The 14040-nt window shown below is 40.8% G+C and overlaps 1 protein-coding gene across 1 annotated transcript in view; it reads left to right on the top strand.

The window, feature by feature from the left end:
• LOC106586800 (VPS10 domain-containing receptor SorCS3) overlaps window positions 1-14040 on the top strand; it is a 206897-nt gene that overhangs the window by 139843 nt on the left and 53014 nt on the right. Inside the window, exons 5-9 of the mRNA XM_014174489.3 lie at window positions 2200-2267; window positions 6878-6942; window positions 8197-8315; window positions 12276-12365; window positions 13209-13388. Of these exons, the coding sequence (XP_014029964.2) occupies window positions 2200-2267; window positions 6878-6942; window positions 8197-8315; window positions 12276-12365; window positions 13209-13388 (522 nt within the window). The remainder of the gene's footprint in view (window positions 1-2199; window positions 2268-6877; window positions 6943-8196; window positions 8316-12275; window positions 12366-13208; window positions 13389-14040) is intronic.

The raw sequence follows: 14040 nt of genomic DNA, 5'->3' as shown, positions 1-14040 counted from the left end.
GGAATGTTGATGCTCATCTTGTGTATTTATTTACAAACTAAGAACCACATAAGCCAAATACCCTCTGCCACGTCCTGACCAAACTACAATAACAATTAATCCTTATACTGGCCAGGACGTGACAGTTGGTTAAGATTTAAGCATTTCACGTAAGGTCTACAGTTGTTGTATTCGGCGTGTGTGACAAATTTGCTTTTGATTTGATAGCTGTAAACGTTTTGACTGGCTGGCTGCAGACAATTTAAAAGATGTTGTCTGGAAAAAGTGGCCTGTGTAAGATCTTGGAGCCTTGACTGTGATGCCCACTCTTTGGGGTCGCAGCGCACCATATGCATCAGCGATAATGTTTGTACATAATGTTCTGCGTTTTCCCTGAATCCACATTAGAATGAATTATTCTTTAGATGAAGAGGCAACACATGCTGTGCAACGCGGTCCGTGCCCTCATGCGCCGTGATGTTTTTGTTCTTGTACATAATCAGATGTTTTCGTTAATCCGCTTGACATGTTCTCAAAAGCTTACATTGTTAACCTACCTAGCATAGGCACAACAACCATGACTCTCTTTTCCCGTCTCTCTTTCCTGGTAAACCACATGTTCTACTTAAAAAATTATTCAGTTGGTGTCAACGTTTTGCAAAAGTACACAGCTAAACAAGCCTCAGAACGCAATAGCGTACATAACGCCATATGGATTTAAATTGAAATCCTCCAATAACATGAATAGATGAGTGGAACCAACTGTTATCCTCAGTCCTTCAACCACCATTTAGAGAAGTTTCCCTGGCAGCTCTCGTTCTCTCAGTCTCTTGGCTGTCACCGGGCAGGACTCATCAGTAGCTCTGGATCTGGGGGGTGTTTTGAGTTATTGACGTGAGTGGAAAACTATGAAGCTCACTTTGTGACAGCTCTGAGCTTTAGAATAAAAATGTCATTGGCCTGATGAATGAGTGCCGCTTGAGCTCACCCAGTGGCATCATATGTCACTGTCCAGGGTGATGAGAGACTAGCCCGACCTGCCTACCTGCTACCCAGCTCAGCCTGCCTGCCACCACAGACTGCTATTTGGGAGGAACATGGCTCCTCCTTTCTGCAACCACAGACTGCTATTGGGAGGAACATGGCTCCTACTTTCTGCAACCACAGACTGCTATTGGGACGAACATGGCTCCTCCTTTCTGCAACCACAGACTGCCATTGGAAGGAACATGGCTCCGCCTGCCTGCCACATGCAGGATCCTATGAGGTGGAAGATGGCGTGGGACTGCTATTTATTTACTGATGGTTTAGCTATAGGATCAGATCTGGTACCAAGCCAGTGATAAATAACAGGATGATTATGATGATGACAGTTTAGTTACTATTGTGTGTGTGCATAACAATTTGTTTGCATACAGCAAATATGGCAAGGTGTATCTGTTGTTGTTGATGACTGTTGGCCTCGAAGTTGAATGTCAGATTTCCACTCTGATAAAGGTAGAACATTAGCATGGAGTTTGACTGGGGCCACCGACTCTGTCTGTAGGACTAAAATAACAATACAGACAGCCAGCAGGATGCAACATCAGTAGCATCAATCAGTGTAATGGAACAAAATGCTCCCTGTCATTATGCACCCAGGAAGTGGGAAATGTAATTAGACCAAGGAAATTAGGCCATGGGCACTTCTACACCTGCTCGTCAACAGGGAAATATATTTATTTTTAGGCAAGTATATTCTTAATTTACAGTAGTATTCTGGATTTGTATTCTTCCTCTGATTTATAGGCGTTGATTTCCATTTGTTTGATAAATTATTTGATATATAAGCACTCCACTTCATTTGTTCACCAGGAATCCACCAAAGGTTTTGCTGTTCCAGGAAAAGCAAACGATAATGTCAAACCTATTTTGCACTGAACATATTGGACTTGAAGTGCTTTATCTGTACCACGTTCTAATTTACAATTGGAAAAGGAAACAGGATATGTCTGGAAACAGGATAGTCATAACATGAATGGTCTGAGTTATAATGATGATGTCAGTTTAAAGCTATGTCAGCCTATCTAGAGTGTCACGCTTTATTGCTCACATGTACGCTCTTCCCTAGCATTATCCTGCCATGACTCAAGCCCACTGTCACTTTACTTTCTCCCTTGTGATAAGTAAACTATGTTCTCTATCTCTCTTTTATTTTTATTTTTATGTTCTTCTTCACAGTTGTACGCCTCCCTGGACTTTGGGAGAAAATGGCAGCTGGTTCATGAGCATGTGAACAGGTTCTACTGGTGAGTCATATGCTTGTCTTCTTTCTTTCTTTCTTTCTTCTCACCATCCTTCGCTTCCTCTCGTCCTCTCTGTTGTCCTGATCTTTTCCTTTGTTTACTCAGACTCTCATCACAATCTGTTTTGGAGCATCACTAGCAGTGTGTGGAACATGTTGTTTGCTTTCTGCAATGCAAGAGACTGTGAAGGACATTGATAAAACGTTTCAACAAGCTATCTGAATAACTGGTGTTGCTGGTGGGAAATGTTGTGTACCATTCTGCTCATTTCCACTGTCGATATGATTGGACTGAGATGAATCTACATCCACAGTGTCACCATTACACATTCTGCCTCTCACATGTCACATTCTGGTTCATCTTAACAATCCTTACTTTTTCATTGGGGGTTATCCATACATATTGTACATTCATAAAATAGGAAGATACTGAATAATTTCTCGCCTCTCATCTAATCATGTTGGTCCACCCCCATTCTGAGGAAGAACAAACACATCACAAATGTAGCTCTGAATTTATTCTGCCTCATTGCTTTCCTTCCTAGAGATGTGTATATGTGTGTGTGTGTGTGTGTGTGTGTGTGTGCATGCCGAGCTGCCGCCAGCTAGATCCACAGCAACTTGCATAAATCCAGGGTCTGCTTTTCATCACATATCCTAAATAATTAGCTTGATCCATCCTTGATCCAACACCTTCAAGGACTTTAAACTCTGACCCTCATGATTAGTACCCCATGCCTCTCAAGTCATGATTACAGACGATAGGTTTATCAGCCTCACTCTACCAGGAATGACATACATCACACTATAGGAACACCATATCTGGGAGGCTCTATGTAGGCTAGTGGTTAGAGCGTTGGGCCATTAACTGAAAGATTGCTAGTTCACATCCCCGAACTAAAAAGGTAAAAATGTGTTGATCTGATCAAGGCAGTTAACCCACTGTTCCTAGGCCATCACTGTAAGTAATAATGGACATTCCCGGTTGGAATATTATCGCTTTTTTACGAGAAAAATTGCATAAAAATGGATTTTAAACAGCGGTTGACAGGCTTCGAAGTACGGTAATGGAATATTTAGATTTTTTTTGTCACGAATTGCGCCATGCGCACGACCCTGATTTACCATTTCGGATAGTGTCTGGGACGCACGAACAAAACTCCGCTATTTGGATATAACGATGGATTATTTTGGACCAAACCAACATTTGTTATTGAAGTAGCAGTCCTGGGAGTGCATTCTGACGAAGACAACAAAAGGTAATCAAACTTTTATAATAGTAAATCTGATATTGGTGAGTGCTAAACTTGCCGGGTGTCTAAATAGCTAGCCCGTGATGGCTGGGCTATGTACTTAGAATATTGCAAAATGTGCTTTCACCAAAAAGCTATTTTAAAATCGGACATATCGAGTGCATAGAGGAGTTCTGTATCTATAATTCTTAAAATAATTGTTATGCTTTTTGTGAACGTTTATCGTGAGTAATTTATGCTAGTTCTGAACGTCACATGCTAATGTAAAAAGCTGTTTTTTGATATAAATATGAACTTGATTGAACAAAACATGCATGTATTGTATAACATAATGTCCTAGGTGTGTCATCTGATGAAGATCATCAAAGGTTAGTGCTGCATTTAGCTGTCTTCTGGGTTTTTGTGACATTATATGCTAGCTTGAAAAATGGGTGTCTGATTATTTCTGGCTTGGTACTCTGCTGACATAATCTAATGTTTTGCTTTCGCTGTAAAGCCTTTTTGAAATCGGACAGTGTGGTTAGGTAAAGGAGAGTCTTGTCTTTAAAATGCTGTGAAATAGTCATATGTTTGAAAAATTGAAGTTTTTGTATTTTTGAGGAATTTGTAATTCGCGCCACGCCTATCATTGGATATTGGAGCAGGTGTTCCGCTAGCGGAACGTCTAGATGTAAGATTAATCTAACCACGTTGTCCGATTTCAAAAAGGCTTTACGGCGAAAGCATAAAGTTAGATTATGTTAGGACAGTACATTGAAAATAGCTGTGTGTAATGTTTTGTCAATGCAAAGACACGCGTCACCAAAAGCAGAAAACCAGCTAAAATTATGCACTAACCTTTGACAATCTCCATCAGATGACACTCCTAGGACATTATGTTAGACAATGCATGCATTTTTAGTTCTATCAAGTTCATATTTATATCCAAAAACAGCGTTTTACTATGGCATTGATGTTGAGGAAATCGTTTCCCTCCAATACCGCCAGTCTATCAGCACAACAAATTAAATAATTACTCTTCGAAAACATTGGTAAAATATTTTATTGTCATTCAAAGAATTATAGATTTACATCTCTTGAACGCAACCGCATTGCCAGATTTAAAAATAACCTTACTGGGAAATCACACTTTGCAATAATCTGAGCACTGCGCCCAGAAAAATATGCTTTGCTATACAGACAAACGGCCATGTTGGAGAGATCTAAAATCGAAAATACTATGTAAATAATCCATTACCTTTGATTCTCTTCATCAGATGTCACTTCCCGGATTCCCAGGTCCATAACGAATGTAGTTTTGTTCAAAAAAGCTCATCATTTATATCCAAAAAGATCCGTGTTGTTAGCACATGATCTAAGCCAGCCGGACTTCTCGTCATGAACGAGGGGAAAAAATATATTTACGTTCGTTCAAACATGTCAAACGTTGTATAGCATAAATCATTAGGGCCTTTTTTAACCAGAACATGAATAATATTCAAGGTGGACGAATGCATTCTCTTTTAAAACGTTTTGGAACGAGGGTACCCAACATGACCTCGTGCGCCAGAGTCTAATTGGCCATCACTGTTCCAAGGCTCTTGTTCGGTCAGATCTCATAGTTGAAGATTCAAAACACTTTGTAAAGGCTGGTGACATCTAGTGGAAGCAATAGGAAGTGCCAAAACATTAATCAGCCCCTGTGTGTTTCAATGGCATAGGCTTAAAGGTAATTCAACACATCAGGTATCCACTTTTTGTCAGAAAATGTCTCAGGGTTTTGCCTGCCAAATGAGTTCTGTTATACTCACAGACACCATTCAAACAGTTTTAGAAACTTTAGGGTGTTTTCTATCCATATATAATAAGTATATGCATATTCTAGTTACTGGGTAGGATTAGTAACCAGATTAAATCGGGTACGTTTTTTTATCCAGCCGTGAAAATACTGCCCCCTAGCCCCAACAGGTTAAAATCGGACATAGCGATTGCATAAAGGAGTTCTGTATCTATAATTCTTAAATTAATTGTTATGTATTTTGTCAATGTCTATCATGAGTAATTTAGTAAATTCACTGGAAGTTTTCGGTGGTTATGCTAGTTCTGAACATCACATGCTAATGTAAAAAGCTGTTTTTTGATATAAATATGAACTTGATTGATCAAAACATGCATGCATTGTATAACATAATGTCCTAGGAGTGTCATCTGATGAAGATCATCAAAGGTTAGTGCTGCATTTAGCTGTGGTTTGGGTTTATGTGACATTTATGCTTGCTTGGAAAATGGCTGTGTGATTATTTGTGTCTATGTACTCTCCTAACATAATCTAATGTTTTGCTTTCGCTGTAAAGCCTTTTTGAAATCGGACAATGTGGTTAGATTAACGAGACTCTTATCTTTAAAATGGTGTAAAATAGTAGATTTTTTGAGAAAATTGAATTGTGGTATTTTAGTTGGTTTTGTATTTCGCGCCGTGCGATGCCATTGGCTGTTGGCTAGGGGTTCCGCAGGCGGAACGGGGTTCCACTAGCGGAACGTCTGTCCTCAACAGGTTAAAGGCACAGTCAACTTAGTGTATGTTAACTTCTGACCCACTGGAATTGTGATACAGTGAATTATAAGTGAAATAATCTGTCTGTAAACAATTGTTGGAGAAATGACTTGTGTAATGCGCAAAGTAGATGTCCTAACCGACTTGCCAAAACTATAGTTTGCTGACAAGAAATTTGTGGAGTGGTTGAAAAACGAGTTTTAATGACTCGTGTATTTTAATGACTAAGTGTATATAAACTTCTGATTTCAACTGTATATATATATATATATATATTTTAATCTGTCCAAATTAGTCCACTCTACCCAATAAAATTATATAATACAGTGATATACAGTACAGTGATTCTAACTTTAATTATGTGGCACAGCCTTGCCGGTGTACAGTGCCAGACAAAATAAATACCATATGTAGGTTGTTGCATATATACACTTTTGTGACAGATACCACTTTTTAGTAGAAAAACAAACCCACAGCATCTGGTTGTTGCTGTGGGGGTTGCAAGGGTAATGTGACATTTTGTGACACATCTCTGGGAAGAATGTCCTCACATGGAATGGCATTGCTATTTTATTGACATCATTGTTGAGACAACGCTGAAAATGAGACGTGGAATACCTGTGCTCTTCCCTCCTCCTCTCCTTTTCTTCCCTCCTTCTCTTCCCTCCTCCTATCCACTTCCTCCCTCCTCCACTCCGCTTCTTCCCTTCTCGTCTCCTCTTCTTCTCTCTGTCTCTCCTACTCCTCTTCCCTTCTTCTCATTACTTTACCCCTCCTCCCCCCTCCTCCTCTTCATCCTTCCTTCTGTCCTCGACTTCTTTAATCCAGGTCTGTAACGGGTCTGGACAAGGAATCTGATCTGGTTCACATGGAGGCACACACCCCCAATGGACGTGAGTAGCACTACACACACAGGCACACAAACACACCTCTCTTTTTCTCTCTGTCACACACACTACAGAGAAATGCCCCCACATTTGCAGTCTAATTATCAGCCCTCTAACGATGGAAGAAAGCGAGAGTCTGTCAAGGAATAAATTCCACCCTGGGTTTAGAGCGTTGTGTCCCAGGGGAGAGACAGTGGATTACCCCACTGATAAATGCAGTGTGATACTTGATTAATATGGCCTTTTCCTCTAATCTCTCTCACCCTGGGTGTGTCAGCTCCATAACTCGCCATGGCAACGCCACTCAAGGTCCTCCATTGGTGATATTGTGAGATTGTTTATTCTTGCTATCTGCTGCTGCCGTTGTTAGAGCCCCGGAATCAGACACAGTTTTGTTTTCTGTACACAGAGAATGATCATAGTTGATCATGTTGAATTGAGACAAGTCTACAACTTGACATATTGGATGTATGAACCAATCACCATTATAGAATGGAAATCACAACAAATTACAATTATATATATAAACAGTCAGTACACTGTCACAAGTTTAATGTTATCTCCTCTATTGCATGTCAATCACAAACCATACAAAATTTCCCTCAAGTTCAATTCATACAGACATATAGCCTCGGTTTCCAGGCATCCTCACGTTCCCAAGAATAGGGGGCATGATCCTGTGGTGGAAATTCTAACCAAAAGGAAAGAGACTGTATTCTTCAAAACAACCTTATAATAAGATTTGCAACGATGGAGCAGTTAACTATGCACTTCAGCAGTTGTGCAGTTATGGCCCAACGAACAGTGTCAGGTCCCAGCTTTTATAACGAACTACATCCTTTTTGTACATGTGGCAGTCAGCAGATAGTGTGTTAAAGGCAATTAGTTGTCTGTGCAGATTTAGAAAGCACAAGGTTGATAGCCTGAGGGCTCAACCGTCTAACTGCATTCACAACAGCAAACATTATAATGTGCTCCTTTCTGCAAGTTTCCATACATGTGACTTCCCGTAGATAGTAAACCCACAGGATGTCACATGCTGTGGTCGCACCCAAACAGATTTTAGCTATATGCCCAGTCTTATGACTAAGTCACACAAAGACAAGTTTGTATCAGGTTAGAAAAAACACTAGCATATGAAAATAGACTATTCTTAAGCAGTAAAACCTGGGATAGCATGACTAATTTGGTAAATTTCCACGACAATCCACAGCTGGATGAATCCAGATATCCAGTAATCTCAATCTCCTCATCTTGCAGGTATACAGTATGTAACATGCCAGGCTCTAACATGCTCAGAGCCCAACAGAAACTACCCATTCCCTGGATACATCGACATCAGCTCACTGGTTGTCCAAGATGACTATATGTTTATTCAGGTAAGGCTCTGTCTGAAGAAAATATATTGTAACGTATTGTATGTGGACCATGATGCATTGCATAGGATAAGCATCGTTAGCCTTCAATATTATGGGCATTTGTTATGTGTTACGCACAACTTGGTTTGGCTAGGACTGAGAGGGGATTTGCATATTTTACAGCATCACATGTAACAACTGGTTGATCCTCAGGTTTGAGAAAATGGTATGATAAATATTAATATTTTTGATTAATTGTTATGTTGACACATTGTCTGAACAGCAGTATGTTCTTGATTAGGATAGATATGGGAACCATTGATAGAGGTCAAGTTTTTTTCAACTGTTAATTTTGCAATCAGACCCATTCACTTTTTCCACATTTTGTTACGTTACAGCCTTATTCTAAAATGTATTTAATAATTTTTTCCCTCATCAATCTACACACAATAACCCATAATCACAAAGTGAAAACAGGTTTACATTTTTATTTTGCACATGTATAAAAAAACGAAAACAGATAACTTAAATACATAAGTATTCCGACCCTTTGCCATGGGACTCAAAATTGAGCTCAGGTGCATCCTGTTTTTATTGATCATCCTTGAGATGTTGCTACAACTTGATTGGACTCCACCTGTGGTAAATTCAGTTGATTGGACATAATTTGGAAAGGCACACACCTGTCTATATAAGGTCTCCCAGTTGATAGTGCATGTCAGAGCAAAAATCAATCAGTGAGGTCAAAGAAATTATCCGTAGAGCTCCGAGACCGGATTGTGTCGAGGCATAAGTCTGGGGAAAAGTACCAAAACATTTCTGCAGCATTGAAGATCCCCAAGAATACAGTGACCTCCATCATCCTTAAATGGAAGAAGTTTGTAACCACCAAGACTATTCCTAGAACGGGCCGCTCGGCCAAACTGAGCAATCGGGGGAGAAGGGCCTTGATGAGGGAGGTGAGCAAGAACCCGATGGTCACTCTGACAGAGCTCCAGTGTTCCCCTGTGGAGACGGGAGAACCTTACAGAAGGACAACCATCTCTGCAGCACTCCACCCATCAGGCCTTTAAATTAGAGTGGCCAGACGGAAGTCACTCCTCAGTAAAAGGCACATGACAGCCGCTTTGAGTTTGCCAAAATACAGCTAAAGGACTCTCAGACCATGAGAAACAAGATTATCTGGTCTGATGAAACCAAAATTGAACTATTTGGCCTGAATGCCAAGCGTCACGTCTGGAGGAAACCTGGCACTATCCGTACAGTGAAGCATGGTGGTGGCAGCATCATGCTGTGAGGATGTTTCTCAGCGGCAGGTACTAGTCACGATCGAGGGAAAGATAAACAGAGGAAAGTACAGAGATGAAAACCTGCTCCAGAGCCTCAGACTGGATTCACCTCCAACAGGACAAAGACCTTAAGCACACAGCCAAGACAACGCAGGAGTGGCTACGGGACGTCTCTGAATGTCCTTGAGTGGCCCAGCCAGAGCCCGAACTTGAACCTGATCTAACATCTCTGGAGAGACCTGAAAATAGCTGTGCAGCGATGCTCCCCATCCAACCTGATAGAGCTTGAGAGGATCTGCAGAGAAGACTGTGATAAACTCCCCAAATACAGGTGTGCCAAGCCTGTAGCGTCATACCCAAGAAGACTCTGACCTGTAATCACTGCCAATGGTGCTTCAACAAAGTACTGAGCAAAGGGTCTGAATACTTATGTAAATGGGATATTTCAGTTGTTGTTGTTTTTTATACATTTGCAAAAATTACTAAAAACAAGATTTTACTTCATCATTATGGGATATTGTGTGTAGATTGATGAGGGAAAGAAACTAATTAATCAATTTTAGAATAAGGCTGTAACGTACTTTTTTGGGGGGAAAAGTCAAGGGGTCTGAATACTTTCCAATACCTCCGAACCTTGACCAGTTGTTATGCTGCATGGATATTTTATTTATAACCACACATTCTCTATAAAGAAAAGGGACCTCGCATGACATATGTAAAATATGCAAACCTTTTGTTTGAACCTTCATTCAAGAGTCTGCATTTGCACACTATTCTGATTCAGATGTGAAACCTAGGGAGTTTTATATTTGATATTCTTCCACACCATATTAATCATCATTTATGCAAGAGAGAAATCTGGTAATGTGCTGAATTGTAAGTAATGCTGGTGCAATTTTGGGGTCATGTTTTAAGTTCCCTCCTGCCGCCTTAATATTTTTTACTTTGACATTGTGCAAATGAGGATGCATGAATTTAAAAGTAAACAGTTAAATAGGAATAATTATTCTGACAATCCAGTCCATTATAAATAACTTTTCCATCCAAATTGAACTCCAAAGGCCTACCTAGTTGTTTGAAGTATTTGAAGGGGAGAGATATGGATGTATTTCTATTAGAACATGAATTAGGGCCAGAAGGTTTTCCAGGTCAGGTCACATGGTCAGGGAAAATTCCTGGTCCTAACTATTTCAATTAAAGCCAAAAGTTTTCCCTTGAGAAAGTGGCTTGACCAGGAAAACTCTAGGCTCTTTTATTCTATGTCAGGGGTTCAGGAAGAACTCCCAGCCCTTAACCTGATGCCTTGGAAAAACTCTGCCGTCTAGTTATAGCCTACGCAGGGCACATGATTGGCTTCATTCTGCCAGAATAATGGAAATTAAGATTTCTGGTTTCTTGCCGTGCTTGAGGCATCACTACAGACCCGAGTTCGATCCCGAGCTGTGTAACAGCCAGCTGTGTCCGAGAGAGCCATGAGGCGGATTTCTTTGTCCCGTCGCGCTCTAGCAACTCTTGTGGTGGGCCAGGCGCCTGCGACACATTGGTGTGGCTGGCTTCCGGGTAAAGCGTGCAGTGTGTCAAGAAGCAGTGCGGCTTCTTGGGTAGAAATTGGGTAGAAAAGGGGTAAAAAAAGAACAACAAAAATAAGTTCTGTGGTCTAAGAGATCCCTCAACTATGTTTGACCACACTCATACGTCTCCCTAATTAAACCCACAAACACTCAACCTAAACCTCCGACCACATCTTCAATTCAGGGAACCTACAATGTTTTCTCACGTTGCGTCACAACCGAACGAATTCTATGAAAGTGGGTAATGAAAAATCAATCATCCCAATATCTCTTTCAGTTCAAAACCTCTCTCTCTCTCTCTCTCTCTCTCTCTCTTTGAAGTGCACTTAGAAGCACACTAAGAGGCCTAATTAGTTCTGTCATATGATAATGATCCTATTTCACCTCCCCCTTTTCCAACCCAGAAAGCCAGCAGCTTGTTTTGTGGATTAATTATTGATTAATTGAATCACGAAAGAGGAAGTGGATTAAATAAATTGCTCCCTAGTGCTGATGCTAGGACTATCACACTTTTGTTGCCGAAAATTGTTCTCCTGTCCTGAGAGTCTTCAAAGCCTGTGCTCTAATTACAGGTTTCTAACACTTTCTTCCCCGCTGGCGGTGTTTGTACTGCATAGGCTAACAGCAGCTAACAGCTCAAGTGTTTGCTTGCCAAGGTGCTGATATCATTAAGGATGACTTTCCTAAGACAGGCCACTGAGCATTGCTTGGGAGAGAATAATGAGGCTATTGATTGTCCCTACGAGATATTTACCCAAGTCTACCTCCCAAACCACAAAGAGCATCGACAACAGCAGAGGACGTGAGAGGAGCAGTTTCCGCTGTATGCTAGCCAGGAGATCTTATTGTTATTTTCTCAATTGAAACGTCTGGAAATAGACATTTAAATTTCTTATGTGTCAATGTTCCTCTCTGACAATGAAGTATATATCTTTACATCATAAACAATGTCATGCATGTTCACTTGGGTGAAGGTTGCAACATGAGTAATGATTGATACAGTTATGAAGTTTTTTTGATTAATCCAAGCAGTTAATTCATGTGATGTGTACAGTAGCGTGGAAACATTTTACAATTGAACAAAAAGGGAATAGTCTGTGTCTTGGCTCAATGTGTTCCAGGTTACTACAGCAGGACAGGCCAGCTACTACGTATCCTACCAGAGGGACCCATTCCTCAAAATTAAACTGCCCAAATATTCTCTGCCTAAGGTAAGCAACATTCATTTTACAGTGATAAACACATGCCTACAGTGATACATACAGCAGAACAATTATTCAGATTGAATACTTTTTTTTCTTTCTTACTTTTTAACTGCGCATTGTTGGGAAGGGCTCGTAAGTAAGCATTTCACAATAAAGTCTACACCTGTGGTATACATAGAATGTGTCATATTCGTGTATGTTGGTGGCAGGGAAGTCAGGCGCAGGAGAAACCAAATAGTTTATTCTGGAGTATTTAATTAAAAAAAAAACTCCACAACCAAAGTACAAAATAAGATGGGTAACATAATACCCGTCGCACACCGATACAAAACACACGTAACATAACAAAAACAAAAACAATCACCGACAAGGACATGAGGGGAAACAGAGGGTTAAATACACAACATGTAATTAATGGGATTGGAAACAGGTGTGTAGGATAACAAGACAAGACCAATGGAAAATGAGAAACTGATCAATGATGGCTAGAAGGCCGGTGACGTCGACCGCCGAACACCACCCGAGCAAGGAGGGGCATTGACTTCGGCAGTGCCCCTCCTTTGTTTTCTCCCTTCAACAAAAGGATTTAGCTCTAGAAATATCTGTAGCATTACTACACAATGATGTGTAATCTCATAGTGTGCAGTCTCACTCTTCTATTGCAGCTGTTAAAAAACACTATATGTTGTGTAGAGAACATTGGCAGGTAAAGTGTTAAACATTCAATACGCACACCAGACCTGATCTTGTGACACCCAACACGTACTCGGCAGCTTGTTCCAACCCATAAGATCCATCATCTCTTCATAAATCCCCGAACCTCTCCAACCCCTCATCCTCTGTCACCAGGACCTCCACATCGTCAGCACAGACGAGCACCAGGTCTTCGCGGCAGTACAGGAGTGGAACCAGAATGACACGTACAACCTGTACCTCTCCGACACCCAGGGCATCCTCTTTACCCTGGCCATGGAGAACGTCAAGACCACCCGCGGCCTGGGGGGCAACCAGATGCTGGACCTGTATGAGGTAAGTGTCCACAGTGTGTTTGTGTATGTGTCTGGAGGGAGGGGTGCGCACATGTGTACTACTACCGGACTGGTTGTAGCCTTTTTAGTAGATCCCTATGTCATTAACATTCATTGCGGATCGTCCCCCTCCTTTTTTTCCTTCTTTCTCAGGATGAATCCCCAGTTTATCACCCAGACACTGGCAGGTGTGATGGAGGGAGGTAGAGGAGTGAGATATGGGTCTGATCTTCAAAGTCAGAAGTCATTAACAATGTTATTACTACTGCTGCTGTTCCTTCTAACATGTGTGTGATAATGGTTTACAAAAACAGAATTAGTATTAAAATGAATGGTCATACCCAGTGGGTAAAACTGGTTGAAGTTACGCCAAACCAGTTTTCCATTCAGTATGATGTTGTTTTAACTAGTTTAATTCTGGGTATGCATGCATGTGCTAATCACAAACTATTGTAAACTGAAGTTATGCTGTATGTATCGCTTTAAAGTTCTACTATAATCTTTTTTTTTTTGAAGAGACAAAATATTGCTCTGAGATCTTCTGAAAAAGACTGTAGATATAACTCTGACCAAAGTACTTTGTAGGAGTCCCAAGTATTGTTTTAACAAACCCTGGAGTGTTGGGCTTCAGATGGCCAATGGCCTCAAAGACT

This window comes from Salmo salar, chromosome 02 (genome assembly GCF_965601325.2).
Source record: "Salmo salar chromosome 02, fSalSal1, whole genome shotgun sequence".
Classification (NCBI taxonomy): Eukaryota; Metazoa; Chordata; class Actinopteri; order Salmoniformes; family Salmonidae; genus Salmo; species Salmo salar.
This window is presented reverse-complemented; position numbering and strand designations above follow the sequence as displayed.